This window comes from Camelina sativa, chromosome 13 (genome assembly GCF_000633955.1).
Source record: "Camelina sativa cultivar DH55 chromosome 13, Cs, whole genome shotgun sequence".
Classification (NCBI taxonomy): Eukaryota; Viridiplantae; Streptophyta; class Magnoliopsida; order Brassicales; family Brassicaceae; genus Camelina; species Camelina sativa.
Window position 1 is genome coordinate 23,948,790 of NC_025697.1, and position 18,582 is coordinate 23,967,371.

At 37.9% G+C, this 18,582-nt stretch overlaps 3 protein-coding genes across 3 annotated transcripts; 2 read left to right on the top strand and 1 right to left on the bottom strand.

Annotated features, from left to right (window-relative positions):
* On the bottom strand, positions 3,272-4,168 carry LOC104738577. The gene has a single exon (XM_010458732.1). The coding sequence runs from the start codon at positions 4,166-4,168 to the stop codon at positions 3,272-3,274; it is 897 nt and encodes a 298-aa protein (XP_010457034.1).
* Positions 9,424-11,542, top strand: LOC104737760 (scarecrow-like protein 6). The gene has a single exon (XM_010458016.2). The coding sequence runs from the start codon at positions 9,633-9,635 to the stop codon at positions 11,292-11,294; it is 1,662 nt and encodes a 553-aa protein (XP_010456318.1). The 5' UTR covers positions 9,424-9,632; the 3' UTR covers positions 11,295-11,542.
* Positions 16,192-18,423, top strand: LOC104737761 (probable calcium-binding protein CML18). Its single transcript, XM_010458017.2, has 6 exons — positions 16,192-16,680; positions 16,789-16,896; positions 16,996-17,085; positions 17,216-17,279; positions 17,977-18,101; positions 18,208-18,423. The coding sequence occupies exons 1-6, from the start codon at positions 16,408-16,410 to the stop codon at positions 18,262-18,264; spliced, it is 717 nt and encodes a 238-aa protein (XP_010456319.1). The 5' UTR covers positions 16,192-16,407; the 3' UTR covers positions 18,265-18,423.

The window sequence follows — 18,582 nt, forward strand, 5'->3', positions numbered from 1 at the left end:
CTCCCACAAAAGAATCCCCCATGAAATGTCCAAAGGACACGCTCAAATTTGGAGTGTGTGGGAGCTGGTTTGGTCTGGTTAGTGAGGTCATCGGCACACCACCGAGCAAGGAGTGTTGCTCACTCATCAAAGGTTTGGTCGACATTGAAGCTGCGGTTTGTCTCTGCACTGCCCTTAAAACCAGCCTTCTCGGAGTTGCTCCGGTCAAAACTCCCATTGCTCTCACTCTACTTCTCAACTCTTGCGGCAAGAATGTTCCTCAGGGGTTCGTCTGCTAATTGATCTTGAACCAATTCTTATTATTATTATGTCAGGCAAGACTCAAGTCTCGAGTGATAGTTTCTTGTATTGTTGTATTTCATATTTATAAACGCCAAAAATAAAATAAAATAAATGATGTTTGGGAAATTTGAATTATAATAATAACAGTCCTAAACCTTCGTCATCGTCATTATCATCGTCGGCGCTCTGCTATTTCAGCTAATGGCGACAGTCTCTATTTTGTTGACTTGTCCATCTTATCAATTTTGTATTGGGCTTCCTATGATGGACAAATGTGGTAATTTGAACTGCACGGTGCAGACTCTTAACTATTTGGGCCGGGTTCAAATCGAGATCCCACACCAACAAAATTCCAGAATTTATCATTGAATCGTTTACACAATATTTTTTTTTTTAACTCTTTATTTTTTTTTCCTTAAATCGTTATTCAAAAATCTAATTGAGATTAAGTAACTAAAAATATTTGTACAAACAATAATGATAAAATGTTTTAATATGCCATTTAAAAAAAATTAATGTTCCAAACACACTACGTTGAAGATAATTTTTTTTTTTTTTGGTAAACTTGTAAATATCAGATTAATGAAAAATATGTTTTACAAACATTGTAATGTCTACAAAAGGCAAACAAAAAAAAAGGTTACAATAGAATTAGTTAAGATTTGAGTGATTTAACAGATCCAAAGGGCCATTAGCATTCGCCAATGTTTCCTATGTCTTCTAGAAGTGATGATGTTGCGCAGCTCCCTGTCGACGATCTTAAAGATGAGAGGGGGGGGCTAAGCGTTGTGAGTTGTGTAGAATGTTGTTTCGCTGCCTCCAGATATTGTAGACTACCACTTGCGCTGTAACTTTTCTGAGCAAAGAAGGTGCCGAAGTAGAGGAGAATCGGGTCCAGAAAAGAAGTTCTGCCCAAGAGCAGAACAAGCGTTGGCGAGGACAGATTCTGCTAAGAACCAATCTCCAAAGGTGGGCTGAGAACTCACAAACTAACAGGAGGTAATCCCGAGTTTCTGACTGAATCATACAGAGACAACAATCTGAGGATTGAATATGTCCCCAAGAAGCTAATCTTTGTCGTGTGGGCAGTCTGTCGAGATGGCTTACCCACATGTTGAATGCAAATTTGGGTACCGCTCCTTTGAAACATACCGAAGATGACCAGTCCTTTGTCGTGGCTTTGGGCCTCAAGACATCCCATGTCCTTGCTGCTGAGAACCCTTGGCAAGCAACATCATTTACCACCCACTGAGAAAAGTCCTCACCTAAGTCAGGAGAGGGGGCAAGGGTGGTATTAAGGTGATCTTGAATGGCTAGAGCTGAGTCTGATCTTGATAAGGGAAGTCTCCAACCCTCTTCACTATAAGCATCAGCGACTTTTGCAGATAAAGGAACCCTCAGAGAACGAGACCCAAGGTTTCCAATGCGTTTGATGAGTGGCCCAAGGGTAGTCAATTTATCAAACCAGAAAGACGCTGTCAGGCCATTACCCACTCTGGTTTTTATGAACTGCTCCGCAAGAGGCCTTAAATTTAGGAGCATCTTCCAAGTCCAGGAGTTTGATTGAGCCGGTATTATTTTCCAGAACGATTTATCTCTGAGATGGTGATGATGGTGCCATTTTGCCCAAATATAAAGGAATCATCAAATAGCGCCCAAATAACTAATAAGTCTCATATTCAGAGTCTTGTTCCATTTTAGTAGTCGCCTTAAGGCCAGATCACCTTCATTTTTTGGAAGACACACCACAGACCAATAGACTTTTGCACCTTTGACCTCTGCTATCTGTCCTGACCAAAGGAACCGAGAGCATAGCCCCTCTAACTTTTTAATACAACCCTTTGGGAGCTGAAAGGAGGACATCCAAAAATTTAGAGAGCCGAAGATAACCGAAGCAATCAGCTGAGCACGGCCAACGAAAGAAAGCAATTTGGTAGACCAGGATCTAAAACTGCAAGCAGAGGCTCATATTCAGCTATCCGCAACTTCCTAGACATGAGAGGAAGACCCAAATACATGATAGGGTAGGGTGCCTATAGGGAAGCCATAAGCATTCACCATATTACATTCAGTCGGGTCGAGCCCTGCATGAAAAAGTTGACTCTTGTCCTTGTTAACCCTCAGTCCCGACCATGATGCAAAGTCATCTAGAGTTTCGCATATACCATGGAGGGGAGAGCTTCCACCATCAAAGAAAATCATAACATCGTCCGCAAACATTAAATGGGATATTAAGATATCGCTTGCCTTTGGATGGTAATGAATATAACCGGCTGCAAACCTGGAGTGTAAGAGATTAGAGAAAACCTCCATGGCAAGAACAAAGAGGAAGGGGGATAACGGGTCCCCTTGGCGCAGTCCTTTTGTACTCTTGAAGAAGTCACCACTACAACCGTTTACTGAAACAGAAAACGTTGGCGTGGAAATACATTAGGAAATCCAGTTGATGAATCTCTCAGGAATAGCAAGGGCTCTCAAAGCGGCAAGTATGAAATCCCATGTCACAAAGTCGAAAGCTTTTGCGTAGGTCAAACTTAAGCATGCCACGAGGGGAGATGTTCTTCCAGTTGTAGTTGTGCACCATTTCAGTTGCAAGTAAGACATTTTCAGCCAGGGAACGGCCAAGGAGGAAGGCAGATTGGGCAGAAGAGATAACATGTGAAAGCATGTTCTGCAGCCTGTTGGTCAGGAGCTTTGCAATTACTTTGTACAGTGTGTTTAAGCAAGAGATAGGCCGGAAGTCGAAGGTTTGTGAAGCAGTCGGCGTCTTGGGAATAAGTACAAGTGTGGTGGTGTTCCACTACTTAAGCAATCTGCCAGATGAGAAGAATTCAGCGACCGCAGCGGTTACCTCTGGTCAAATAACGCTCCAAGAGTCTTTGAAAAACTCAGTGGGGTAGCCATCAGGGCCACACGACTTGTTTCTTGGTAGAGGAAAGAACGCATCTTTTATTTCTGCGTTTGTGAAGAGGCTCTCAAGCTTACTAACTTAAATCTGGGAGTAGCGGTAAGACAATAATATATTCATTTCATCTTGCTCCAACAGATACGGACCAGGTTCTTCACTAAGAAGACAAGCGAAGTAATCGACACAGTGGTCCAATATACCTTGTTGAGTTTCAATTTTCCAGCCATTCGTGTCAAACAAGGTGGAGATGGCGTTGTTGGAGAATCTTGAATCGGCCATTCTGTGGAAATATCTTGTATTTCCATCCCCCTCCGCAAACCAGGTTACCCTGGATTTCTGAAGAAAGAAACTTTCCTCAGCAGCTGAGAGAATATGCCATTTCCGCTCAGCTTCCAATTCCTGCGCAGCATTGGGTTGAGAGGGATCAGCAAGGGTAATGGATTGGAAACTCAGCAATAGATCATGTGCTTCTTTAGTTCGCTTTTCCAGATCCGAGTAGTTACACTTGCTGAAGTCTTTGATTGGTTTCTTTAAAGCTTTGAGTTTTCTTGAGACTATGTACATAGCTGAACCCGTCACATTGAGGGAATACCAGCTATCCCGAACCAAATGTTTGAAATCCGGGTTTTGACGGAGGAAGTTGAAGAACTTGAAAGGCCTTTTGACTTTTTCGTGAGAATCCTCCACAACTACAACACATGAAGCGTGATCCGAAAAATCTGGTTCACCAAAGATACCAACTGATGAAGGGAAATGTGCACACCAACTTTCATTTACTAGAATACGATCCAGCTTTTTGGACACCGGTCTAGTCTTGCTATTGTTCCACCAAGTGAAAGTGTTTCCTTTGAAGACTAGGTCAGATAGCTCGGCATCGAGAAGACAGCTCCTGAAATCTCTTACTTTTCTGTCTACATTCAGCGAAACATATGTGGAGTGCTCGTGAGGATTAAGAATTTGGTTGAAGTTTCCTAACATAAGCCAAGGGCGGTCCGAAATGATATGCGATGCTCCCAACTCCACAATCTCTTTCCACAACTCTTTTCTTTGACCCTCTTCATTGGCAGCATATATGACTGAGATAACGATCTAGGACTGGGAATTTGGGAGTAATACCTCACACGTGATCATTTGCAGAGATTTAGCAACAATCACCACTTGAACGGTTGGATCCCACACCACCCAAATCTTTTCTAATTATGAAAAAGCATAGTTAGCTTCAAAAGACCTGCCTGGAAGAAGAGCACCTATAAACTTCTGATCCTTTGGCTGTTTAACATGAGTCTCTATGAGACCTCCAAAAATAGGCTTATTAGCCCTATACCATTTTTTAAATCCGCTTTGGTGACTGGAAATATTAAAGCCCCGGACGTTCCAACAAAAAACTTTTGTACACATAATTAATGAGAAGATTTGAGGCCCTTGCCTCTTTGGATTTTCTGCTTTTGCTTGGAAATTACTCTAATAAACGGTTCCTCCTCTGAGTCTGTAGATAAAACATCAGACGAGTCGTAGGCTAATTCCTTATCTGAGGTAGAACTATGCTCAAGTTCTGTTGTACTTGTGGGCCTAGATAGCTTACTGGCTGAATTTGACTTACTAGATTCACCTTTTGTTAGTCGTTGAGTCCCTTCCCTCAGGACAACCTTAGTTTTGCTTGTATTCGTGCTAGTGTCCACTGCCAGCTGTGTCTCAACAACCTTCGGGGTAGTTTTGATCTGCCACATTTGCGCAACCGATCCAGTTGAAATTGCAGACACTTGTTGGTGAGACCGAGAGGGAGTAGGAGTCTTTGATCTCCTCCTACGCTGATTTATATTCTTCTTGGTGCCATTACCGTTTAGTTTAGGACAAGACTCCGGCAAGTGAGTGGTGGAGGAGCAATATGTACAAGTAATGGGAGCGGCTCTGCAATGATGCAAGCTATGGCTGATTTCCTTACAGTGTGCACATAGAGGGGGCATCCACGGACTCGACACAAGAATCCTGCTTATCTCACCAGAGTCAAATTGGACGTTTACTGCCTTGGGTAGTGGTTTTCTCGGGCTATAATTGTGAACGCTTTGGCCACTTCGAGATTGGTCTTATTTGCTGTTGAAGGATGGAGGCACTTAGGATAACCTACCATACTTGCGATATGTTGTAGCCCTTCTTCATGGAAGAATTGGAACGGGACATGTCTGAGTTCCAACCAGACTGGAGCAGAGGAGAGCTCCGGCTTCACCGGGACGACCCCGGGTTCCCAATTCGCTACAAAGATAGTTTGGCCTTCGATCTACCATAGTCTTTGGTTTAACACCCTACGATGGGTTTGCGAGTTCGGAATCCTGAAAAGAAACACATTTCCTTCCATCTTGAATACATAAATGTCTTTTTATTGCTTACTCCATATTCCATTTTCAATGTTGTGTATAGTGCCTTGTGAAGGAGGATCTGAGTAAAATTGGCCTAGGATGAAGAATTCACAGGATTGCTTGTTCCTCTCGATCAGTGCATTTGGAATGTTAACACACAGTTCACCGGAAGGGAGCGTGAAAGGTGAACCTTCCTGGGTGAGTTTCTTGGAAGAGGCCTTTACACGGTCCACCCACAAATCCACGTTTGCAACGGGGATAGGCTTGTCAGCGGTGTTAGGAGCAGCCGCTACATTAGGAATAACAAGAGGATTGCCTGAATCCCTTGATAGAGTTTCCGGGGCTGCAAAGACTGGCTCAATGGTTGTCGAGACAGCTGGGAGCGGTACAGGAGGTACCGATATGGCCAAGTCTGTCACGGGGATAGTCGACTGGGCATAAGAAGCAGCGGATTCTTCAGGTTGAGTCAACGAGCCCAAATCAGATCTGACGATTTCTTCGAAGATAAATTTTTTAAATTGTAGTTTGTTCTTTTTCGTTCATAATTATTGAAAAAAAATATCAAAATCATTATAAGAGATTGGAATGTATTTTTTATAGTGTAATTTTATGATTAAGTGTTGTCATTGTCTAATGAGTGTTAGATTAGCTACATTTAAAAACATAACTAAATGACTACAGAAATAAGGAATAGTATATTTTAGGAGGAGAAATGTCCTTGCCAACTTTATATTGTGGTAAGTATTAATTATTTCCGGCCGATCTTGGTTGATTTATTGAATCATAATTATTGTTATTTTGTGTCTAATGAGATAGAAGAAAATCTTCTCTCTTTTCTTTTTCCTATCAACAGTCCCATGTGATCTCCTTGTAATAGTTGATCTATTTTTGTCTAATCTAATCATTATCCTAAAATCTAATACTAAATGAACGACTCAATCATTTTTATAGTTACATGCATACAAACTCTAACACGTCATCATCTAAATAGATAAATGTTTAACAGGATTTTTTTATATTTAGCTGACTTTTTTTTTCCTCTTCCTCTAATGATGGCAAATCATGATTCTATTCATATAAAATAAAACCCATAGGAGAATAAATAAGCTGAAATATTTTTTATTTTCTAAAATGATCAAGGGTTGTAGATGAGATTTGTCATGCATAACTATCCAATTGAGTGAGGTTGGGTGTTTTCTTAAAGGGTCCCTTCAGACAAGAGCAAAGAACATGTGTTCACCACTTACTTCATCCCCACGAAGCTAACACGTCAATATAAACGTATATTCTAACATATCCAATATGATGATATATATACCATGAAACTTGAAAATGTGGTGGTGTATACTATGTATGTGATCATGTTTACAGGAATATTGGCTTATCGATATAGCTAGTTAAGATTCAGTTTTTAATTAAAACTAATATATACTCCTAAGATTCAGTTTTTGTTTTTGTTTTGCATACTTTGGATATCGAAAATATAGAAGTTAGTTAGAATCTGATAGAATAGTTTGCACGCACAAGAAAATAAATGCATTTTCATATTAATGCATATAATGAAATTTAAGCCATTTTGTAGGTATGTATATCTATATTAACATTTTGGAAGTACATTTTGTATTATGCCCTCTTAGTTTTGTTTATTTAAAAAGTTATTGATAACATTAACCCCTAAAATTTTTTCAAAGATAACATTACTCTAGATTTTGTTTCCTAAATATTTTACATTTCATTGCAACAAAAAAATAACATCAATCAATATGGAAATAGAAACTACCATATATTTAACCACACATTCTCTTGTATTTTGAAGATATTCTATATATGAATCCTTCGCATACAGAAAAAACAACAATTTGATTCCTATTTTGTTTTCCAAGTCATGTGAGTTTTGATTCTTAACGTAAGAAACAATTTGATTGACATATATTTAAATATTATAATTAACATATATAAACTTAATAAAAAATTTAATTATTATGAATATGTAAAATTAAAAAAGTCTAAAATACTATATAATGTGGTTATATAGTATATGAGTTATAAAGAGGACATGTTAGAATTAATAAAATATTATTAAATTTGAGTTAACACGAGTTAAATGCTCATTTAATTATTTATCAACACTACTAATATTAGAATATTTGATATAAAATCAAGTTTATTTATGTATAAAATAATCAAATCATTAGGAAAATGTGACTTAATCACATCGTATAAATTACTGATTATGTCTTAGATCCCTTATTTTTTGTTATAATAATTAAAAATCATAATAGAATTTCAAACACTAAATATAACAAACAAATGGTCATGAAATGTATTGCGGGTTAAAAAAATAATATAAATATTTAGCCGCACAACAACCGAAAAATTTAGTTATTTTTCTATTTACAAAACATCCAATATTTAATAAATTATTTACAAAACATCCAATATTTAATAAACATATACAATATAAATAATAAATTATAATAAAAAAATTATTAAAATCTAGTTCATTACAAAATTAATCACCTCTTTATTAAAAAAAAATTCTTTGGTTGTTTGTCACTTGTTTCTGATTGCTTTATTTAGGCTTTTTTCCATTGGTAGATATATATGGTGATTGGTGACTTGCTACATCCATCCACTGTCTGCTCAATAAAGGAATATCCCTCGTTGTTTCGATCAATTTCTCGTGCATTTAACTTGTCACAGAAGAAACATCATTCACAGATCTTCAATCACCTTTTTCTTAAAAGGATGAACCAAATAAAGTACTATATATAAATATATAGTTCCTTCTTTATAATTATAATTAACATCCACCACTTAATTGGTTTAGATACTTGGGGTAGCTAGTAAAGAATAATTATTTTTCGTTAAAAACAGCAAAAATGTACATGCAAACAGATATTTTCTTATGTAGTTCCAGGACTTGCTTTAGATTTATGTCAAAATTAATGTCCGTAGGAAACTAGTGTAAGGCAAGCACGGTGTTGTGTGGTTTAGCTTAGACAATGAACTGGCTGATTTTATTGGTTCATTAGATATGATCGTCCAAACCCTAAAACACCCAATTGATGACAAAGATCATACCAAAAAAAAAGGAAATAACGACAACACCGTTGAGATAAAACAAGACTAAAATAAAAGAAAACAATAGCCCAAATACAGTACTTTGTAAACCACAAAGTTTAATTCATGAAGACAAAATTATAAGAAAACAAAAAGACCCCAATGTATGACATGCAAACTTACGGTACAACATCAAAATATGGAATTTTTTGTATTTTTATGCCTAGTAATTGTGTGTATTTTGAATTATCTGTGGCCACACGAGCCAAAAAAAAAAAAATTATGATCGATCATAGATAGCCAGCCACACGTAGCTTTGTCTATGAACAGTATTTTAGCCGTTCAATTATATCATTTTCGAAATTTTCCCTTGGCTTGGATAACCAGTTCGGTTCAGATAATGTTCCGAATGAGACGACTCAAATGTCCTTTTATGCACATGATTGTAAGTTTGTAACCCGACGATCAAAATTACACTCTACGGAACGGAGAGTATGTGTTTATAAAATAACTTTTCTAGAAGAAATTATCAAATTACTCATCAGAACAATATTTATAATAGGGCCAACTTCAAAAATATGTTAAATCTAGCGAACAACAACAATAGTCAAAATAAAATAAAAATAGTCGAACTCCTCTCTGTTTCAGATGAATGTTATCATATAATAACATTGTATATTCCACTTATCTGTCTAGCTACCACAACAATTTGTCACTGAAAGGGGATTGCAAGACACGCGCGAAATGTGAGAGTGGGGTTGGAACAGAAGACATGTTAGATTTAGAGAGCAAAGATTAATAACACATTGTGTAAGTTGTATAAGAGAAGCTCATAAATTGTTAAATAGTTTGCCAAAGGCAAAATAAGAAACGGAAAAGAAAGAGAGAGAGAGAGAAGCAGCAGCTAGCGCACTTTACCACTTTAATATATCTTGCACGCATCCAAAATATACCACACCACAACAAAGGCACAACGAAGAAGAAAGAAGAAGACGAGAGAAGAAGACATTGAGAGTAAGTCTGCAATGCTCTTACCCTTTGAAGAGTTTCAAGGGAAGGGGATTTCTTATTTCTCTTCTTTCTCTTCTTCTTCCTCCTCCTTCTCCCAACCACCGTCGCCCCTTTTGAGCCGCCGCAAAACTATAGTTGGAGGAGAGGAAGTCGAAGTTCCCACAGCGGAGCCTAACTCTGTTCTTGACGCCCTGATTAGCCCTACCTCCTCCTCCACGGTGTCTTCCTCTCACGGCGGTAACAGCGCCGTCGGAGGCGGCGGCGTCGCCACCACCGATGAGCATTGCGGACAGGTTGTTTTGGGTGATTGGGAGCAAGTGCCTCATGACCAGGAACAGAGCATTCTCAGACTCATCATGGGAGATTCCACAGATCCCTCCCTTGAACTCAACAGCATTCTCCAGACATCTCCCACCTTTCACGACTCTGATTACGCATCACCTGGATTCGGAGTCGTCGACACCACCGGATTCGCTTTAGACCACCACTCTGTTCCCGGCCTTCTGATCAACCAAAGCCAGACTCACTACACACAGAATCCGGCGGCCATCTACTACGGGCATCCACCGGCGAAGCGGCTCAACCCTGGCCCCATAGGGCTAACGGAGCAGCTGGTCAAGGCAGCAGAGGTGATAGAGAGCGGCGGCGGCGACACGTGTCTAGCTCAGGGGATATTGGCGCGGCTCAATCAACAGCTCTCTTCCCCAGTCGGGAAGCCATTGGAAAGAGCAGCTTTCTACTTCAAAGAAGCTCTAAACAATCTCCTCCACAACGTCTCCCAAACCCTAAACCCTTACTCCCTCATCTTCAAGATCGCCGCTTACAAATCTTTCTCCGAGATCTCTCCCGTTCTCCAGTTCGCCAACTTCACCTCCAACCAAGCCCTCCTCGAGTCCTTTCAGGGCTTCCATCGCCTCCACATCGTCGACTTCGACATCGGCTACGGTGGCCAATGGGCCTCCCTCATGCAGGAGCTCGTTCTCCGCGACAACGCCGCTCCCCTCTCCCTCAAGATCACCGTTTTCGCTTCTCCGGCGAACCACGACCAGCTCGAACTTGGTTTCACTCAGGACAATCTCAAGCACTTCGCCTCTGAGATCAACATCTCCCTTGACATCCAAGTTCTCAGCTTAGACCTCCTCGGCTCTATCTCGTGGCCTAACGAGTCGGAGGAGAAAGAAGCCGTCGCCGTTAATATCTCCCCCGCGTCCTTCTCGCAACGACCTTTGGTCCTCCGTTTCGTGAAGCATCTATCTCCGACGATCATCGTCTGCTCCGACAGAGGATGCGAAAGGACGGATCTGCCCTTTCCGCAGCAGCTCGCCCAGTCGCTGCACTCACACGCCGCCCTCCTCGAATCCCTCGACGCCGTCAACGCCAACCTCGACGCAATGCAGAAGATCGAGAGGTTTCTGATACAGCCGGAGATAGAGAAGCTGGTGATGGATCGTAGCCGTCCGATAGAAAGGCCGATGATGACGTGGCAAGCTATGTTTTTGCAGATGGGGTTCTCGCCGGTGACGCACAGTAACTTCACGGAGTCTCAGGCGGAGTGTTTGGTTCAACGGACGCCGGTGAGAGGCTTTCACGTCGAGAAGAAACATAACTCTCTTCTCCTTTGTTGGCAACGGACAGAACTCGTCGGAGTTTCAACCTGGAGGTGTCGCTCCTCCTGACTCCGCCGCAGATTCAATTATCAAAACATTTTTATTTTTAAATCATCCAATTGATTATACCTAATGACATATTTTTAGTTTTCCATTTTATTTTGGATCAGTGCGATGGGTATTTTTAATTTAAGATTCACAAAAATATACTACTATCATAAAATTTTGTGAGTTAATTAGTTGTGTTGATTATTTCAACACTTATATTATACTGTACTAACAAATTCAATATCATTGTGGTGCTTGTTGGTTAGCTATAGCTCAAATTTTTATGTTTCTAGTTAATTAAGAAATTATGAATGGGTGATGATTTTGATGCGAGGCAGAAAGCTACTGCTCATTATTATTTGTGATTTATATGATTATATAATGCTTAGAGTTTGTTGTGGTTTGTGTCTTTGCGAGGGTCAATTTTAGTATTTTTTTTTTTTAAATTGTTCTTATATATGTCTCCATGATGTCACATGGGTCTTGTATTATTTTATTTTCGTCCACTATGCAATACTACATTTTAACAATTTTGTGTGCGCCGTTCCTAACTTTTTTTCCTCCCACGAAACAAAGGTTTGCTTTTTCTCTTGTAAATGGTCCAAACGCATTACTTACATAATGCGGCGATTCGCTTTACACATTAATTGCATTTTCTCTGCAGAAATATTTCAAAAAAAAAAACAAACAAACGAGATACATACTCTTTAGACTTATTATTAGAAACAAATAATCAATCTCCTAAACAATAAAAAAAAAAAATAATCCGTTTTAGAAAAATCTCAAGAGTTGCTTAAATCGAGAAAGACGAAAACTATTGTAGTGTTTGGTAGTGAAACGCGACACCGAGCCGTAAGTTATTGTCTCTTGTGTAATAAACGTTGGTTGGAGTCAGAACTCAGAAGACACAGTTGATTGAACAGTTAGTTTGACAGATAAGCCGTGTCCTGAAGCAGAAGAACGGTCGTGATCGGTCATTTTACACGTGTACGGCAGAAATATATGTGTCGTTTCCCTGTGAGAGATGATCAACGGTCAGCTTTTTGTCAACTAATGTGTAGAGATCATCTTCCAATGCCAACGTGGAAGAACACCACCAACAAGGCATGGTCACGCGCGTTCAGCTACACTAAGACGCGACCGCCGACGCACGTAGGCATCATCACGTTTCGTAGACTAATCAAAATGCTAAGCGATAACCATTGTCCATTGATGATGAGATTGGGCAGTCAGTAGAAACGTTGACTGGTCCAGACGAGGTCTCGCAAATATTTACACTTCAAAATTTATGATTTATGATTTCTGATTTATGACAACAAAATAAAACTCAAGACTAAAAAGTTAATGTTTTGTGTATATTTTTTAGATGGCACATACATAGTATATATATTTCCAAAAAATTACTCTAATTGTCAAGTTAAATTTTATTCTGATCATGTGAATCCGCGTATTTGGCTAAAAGTCTTAAACAATTATTTTGTAATGATTTGACCAATTAATATTAGAAAATGGGAAAATCCTAGTTTGTGTATAATTTTTTAGATGGCACAAGAAGCATCGAAGCATCTTATTGATATGGAAGGGGGGGGGGTACAATTTACAAATTAAAAAGTTATCAACCTTTGTCTTCCTTTTTTTTCTTTGTTCGATGTGTTTATCTTTTACAAGATGTGTGAAAAGTGAGATGATATTATTATCCAACAAATGAATAACAATTGGCTATTCCTTGCTTATAAAAAGTATAAAATGATGTGCTTATTAGCGTTGGACCTGGATAAAGCTCTTTTTGCTACGGATTGTTCAGACCTCCTAAGGATAACGTCTAATATCGAAGATTGGCCGACCTTTTCATCAGAATTGAAGTACTTTATTCATTTCAAAGATAGATTTGCTAATTTTAGTATTAGATATATTCCCCAAGAGGATAATATCCGTGCCGATAAACTTGCGAAATGTGCAAGAGCACGAGGTTTCTGTTTTTCTTATGTCAGCTCGTCGGTACCTAATTGGTTCTCTCTTAAAGAAAGTCATCTCCCATAACTTAATATATGGGGTTTGGCCGTCAAAAAAAAAAGTATAAAATGATGATAAAACACGCAGCTTTTTGTGTCTTTTTTGTCCTTTCAATTAATCGAGTTATAAGTTTTCTTTTAGGTACTTGTCTCCAAGAAGACTCTCCTAGGAGTTAGGGAGATTTTCTAATCAGATTTTTTAACTAACATCTGTCAATTTCATGCGATATAAAGTCCAAAATCACAAGCACTACGGATATTGCAGTGTTATGCGATAAATTTATGTGTAATTATATATACTTCCAACAATTAATAAATTTCTAATCGTTGGCAGCAATACGATATACAAGGAAAGAAATCGGATGATGGGATCATATCATGCATCCTCGATCCTATTCAAAAGTGGTATATATAGGAGGGAGATCATTACTACAACTTAACATACACATTTGCTGTATTATATATATCCTCCATATAGCAAAACTGTATAACTAATCGCGTACGTCAAAGCATGTTCCAATGTTGTTTATGCAGAAAAACGACAAATGGACAACCTATCCGATCCGTCGTACAAGTTGTTGACTCGGTATCCAATCGAGATTGGCGTAAAACTTATAATGATCGTCATAATTAGATACTAGTTTATAAGAGGAGTGAAATCTAATCCTGATGAGTCCAAAAGTATGATCAGTTTATAACTTACAGGTCTCCCTTCTAAAAAAAAACTAGAAACCTATTTACAATATGTGTTAAGAACCAACCGCATATGTTGAAGCGAGAAACAACAACTTAATAGATTCAAAGATGAAACAAGATCTGGGCGGTCTTTCAGTGAAATTTGCTAGAAATAACGAAGAACTTGTGAATTGGATTTGTATTAAAGGTATTGGATGTGTTCTTAGGGTTCCAAAAAGATGGATCGACTCTCTCATATGAGATCCATTATAAAGCCTCGAGGATTCTCCAACGACGCCCTGAATTTACTCCTCCAATCTCGTTTCTTCGCTCCGCAATCTCCTCCGCCACTACGAGTTGTTCCTCTTCGTTTAACTCGGGGCCAGCTTCGACTACTCGGGGTTGTTAGGCTTTCTTTGGCCTGTTACTAGAATCCATACAATTATCTCTTAACGGGCCGAAAGACGAGGCCCATAGTTGGCGAAACCCAACACCAACAGCATATCACCTTATGTGGTTGTCTTTTCTCTTGCAAACTTTTCAAACTCTCTAACTTAAGCGTCACTGAATTATCGGAAAACAACTCAACCATATATATCCTCCTTGATTACGATCTTTCGTTTATTTAATAGCACAAGTTTATTTATTTTCCAAATTCCAATAGTACTGATCACTTTCTTGATTATGTCGAAAAGGAAATACCTGATGATGAAACTCAAAAGTTCTGTACCGAAACAACCACCATATATAGTTTTAGGATAGTGAGAGGAAATAGTTTGCAAAAATAAATAAATAAATGTATATATATGTACATTCATATTTATGTAACTTACAAAATGAGTATAATTTAACATTTTTTTAATACAAAATTAGTATACTTATAAAAGGTTGTATGTAAAATATAGTTATATAATTCTGACCCACAATAAAAAAAAGATACATGGTAAGGTGGGGAGCGAAGGTCTCTGAATTTGATGGCTGTGTTTTTGTGTGCATAACAAAAGTTAAAACTGCGTTTTTATTAATATTGCAAAAATCTTTTTCTTACATGTGTTTATTTATTGTTATATATATATATATATAATGAGACAAAGCTTTTGATTTAATTTTTACTCTCTTTCAATCTCTATCTCACCTTTTGTAGATGCCAAGCTTGCCCACCATATCTTCTCCTCAACCTCTCACTTTACAAGCTACGTAATTATATATATATATATATATATATATATTTGTTAGGCTAGTTATTTGAATGAGCAAACTCTACTCAAATATTTCAAGATTCAACTTAAACAAAGGAGTCATTTATCACTGTTAGATCAAATAAAATTACGTACATATGTTTATTTCCATCTCTATATGCATGCCTGTCTTTATATAAACTATAGTTACACGTATAAACTTAATTCACTGCATGCTACTTATTATCTAGCTACATATGTTTACAAACCAAAGTCATTTGAAAATCATGAGTTACATGTTTTGTAAAGAAATTTGATTCTTATCTTTAATCTTTTGTGTTTCTCTTTTTTGGCTTTTTTGTTTTGTTTTGTTTGGTTTCTTGCTTTATCCACTTACAAGTCAAGTCAGCTTATAAACAACGCGGTATTTCCATCCCCACAATTCTTTTTTAGAATTATACATATGGATACGTTTTTTTTGTTTATGAAAAAAGATAAATAAAAAAATAGAGAGTATAAAAAAGGGAAAAGGAGAAAGTTGGTGTAGGGCATTATGTAGCAAATGACAAGTTTCACACACACCATTGGGGTATTGCGCTCTTTTATCTTTATTTCGCCGCCTCCTTCATGTGATATACTTATAAGATCGAAAGGTGGAAACTTTCTTCTTTTGTATCATAAGCTATAGGTTTTGTCAAATTACCAAAAAATTATCGTTTAGATATACATATACATATATATCTCGGTTTGCTGTATTATGTACTCCATATAGCAAAACTGTAAAACTAATCGCGTACGTCAAAGCATGAAGTATATAATACAGCAAACCGAGATTATATATATATATATATATATATATATTCGCATATGTTAACTTGTTTTCAAATTGGCAGAATTGCGAAAAAATGAAAAAAAAAATTCCATTGATAAAAAAATAATCTATAAGAAACAAAGCAAAATATAAAAAAAAAATGAAATCCGGTAAATAACGTTAAAGAAGAAAAATATGATGGTAATAAATAAATAATTGAATGAAAAAGGACAAGTGAAAGTGGATATTGGGTTTAGTTAATAATTCTCTAATAAGAATGTTTAGTGAGAGCCCATGCCATTTAATTGGGCTTAAATATTAACAATGTGGGGGACACAGTTGAAGCCCAATAAATGGAATCAATCGACACGCACGAGAGAGAGGGAGAGAGACTACTTTGAAGGCGGCAAAGTCAACCAACCCTAGAACGAGAAGAGAGAAGAGAGAAGAGAGAATCAATGGCGAGCAGTAGCAGAGAGTCCGGCGAACCAAAGGGGACGATATCGGAGTACGAGAAGCGGAGGTTTTCAAGGATCGCTGAGAACAATGCCAGATTGGAAGCTCTCGGTATCTTTAAATTCGCCAAGGCTCTTTCATCTCCTCCTAATTCCAGAAAACGTAGAGCTACTAATCCTGAAGAAGACGATGATTATAGACCCCTCGACGACAATGATGATGATGATGATGACGAAGACGAGGACTTTTTGGGTAATTCAACCTGTAAAAGAAAGGTAAAACTAAAAGAGATTTAGTGGATGATGATGGTCTAGTTGTTATGGCTCTTTCTTGTTTGCTGATGTTTGTTTAATTGTTGTTGCGACTTGGGGGGGTTTATTAAGAACAATAAGGCCTCCCCGTCCCCATCCAAGACCAAGAGGAGCCTCTTATTATCTAACAAGAATTTGAATACCACTGGAGACGACGACACTGATGATGACTTTGACAAGGTATTATTGCTTCATTAACATCCAGATCTTTCTTTCTTTCTTTCTTTCTTTCTTTCTTTTTGTTCCAATTTGACTTCCTCCAATCCATTCCCAATGCAGGCAATAGCGCTTTCTCTACAGGCACGAGGCTCTCCTCCTACCAATCAAGACTCCTCATCAGCGACGAAGAAGAAGAAGCATCAACCTGTGGTTTGGTTTTCTTACATCAAATCATATTTATTATTACTCTCTCTCTCTCTCAAGTACTACTGATGAACACTCTTTAGACTGTTCTGTTCTGTCGTGTCCTAAATTAGTTAGTTTGCATTTGGATTCCTAGGAATTTATGAGCAAGATGCAGATGACGGATGATGAATTGCTCATTTACTTCTATCAGTTTGATGGTAATCATTTATCTCCCAATCTCTCTAATTTCTATTCATTCTTGTGCCATTGCTATCTTTTTCTTATGTTTGAAAATGGTTCCCTTGACTCTCTCTCTCTNTCGAAGACCAAGAGGAGCGTCTTATTATCCAACAAGAATTTGAATCCCACTCTGATGATGACTTTGACAAGGTATTATTATTGCTTGGACTTTGCTTCATTAACTTAACATCCACATCTTTCTTTCTTTCTTTCTTTCTTTTGGTTCCAATTTGACTTCCTCCAATCCAATCCCAATGCAGGCAATAGCGCTTTCTCTACAGGCACGAGGCTTTCCTACCAATCAAGACTCATCATCAGCTTCTACTTGGAAGACGAAGAAGAAGCATCAACCTGCGGTTTGTTTTTCTTACATCAAAATATATTATTATTACTCTCTCTCTCTCTCAAGTACTACTGATGACCAAACATTCTTACGACTGTTCTGTTCTGTTCTGGTGTGGTGTCCCTTTTAATTAGGAATTTATGAGCAAGATGCAGATGACGGACGATGAATTGCTCATTTACTTCTGTCAGTTTGATGGTAATATTGAATTATTATCTGCCAATCTTTCTAGTTTCTATTCATTCTTGTGCCATTGCTATCTTTTCTTGTATGTTCGAGACTCTCTCTGGCTGTAGTGGATCATCGTTGATTTTTTTTATTTGTAATTGCAGAAGCGGGAAAAGGGTTCATTACTCTGAGAGATGTGGCGAATATGGCGACGGTGCATGATTTCACTTGGACGGGAGACGAATTACAAGACATGATTCGTCGCTTTGACATTGATAAGGACGGAAAGGTTGGCAGTGTGAACTACTTTTAATTTTTTTTTTTTTTTAATGTTTCTTAGAGATATTAATTCTGCATCAGCATTGTGTGTGATCTTCTTTAATTTTGGGTTTCAGCTAAGCTTGGATGACTTCAGGAAGATTGCTACACGATGTCGCATGTTGAAGAAATAATCTTCTTGATGGTACTACTACTATAAAAGTATGTAATTACGAATGTGTCATTTTGGGTGACTACTTTATTTAACGATGATTCCCCATGATGTTATGGATTCAACTGAAATTGACTACTGATTAAGCGTAATTAACAACACACAAGAAATTCAAATTCGAGGCAAGTTTTTTTTTTTTTTCTTTTTTCTGTGGGGTTCCTAGTTAAAACATACGTACAAACAAACCCCTATGTGACATCCTTATACAGGGTTTAGAAACTTGTCACAAACGGATTGGAAAAATACTCTGTTTCTAGTCTAGTACTCTCAAAATAAATAA

Coding starts and splice junctions, on each gene's coding strand:
- LOC104737761 (XM_010458017.2), top strand. CDS start 16,408: ATGGCGAGCAGTAGCAGAGAGTCCGGCGAACCAAAGGGGACGATATCG. Junction 17,280..17,976: donor TTACTTCTATCAGTTTGATG/GTAATCATTTAT, acceptor TTGTAATTGCAG/AAGCGGGAAAAGGGTTCATT. Junction 18,102..18,207: donor ACATTGATAAGGACGGAAAG/GTTGGCAGTGTG, acceptor TTTGGGTTTCAG/CTAAGCTTGGATGACTTCAG.
- LOC104738577 (XM_010458732.1), bottom strand. CDS start 4,168: ATGTTAGGAAACTTCAACCAAATTCTTAATCCTCACGAGCACTCCACA.
- LOC104737760 (XM_010458016.2), top strand. CDS start 9,633: ATGCTCTTACCCTTTGAAGAGTTTCAAGGGAAGGGGATTTCTTATTTC.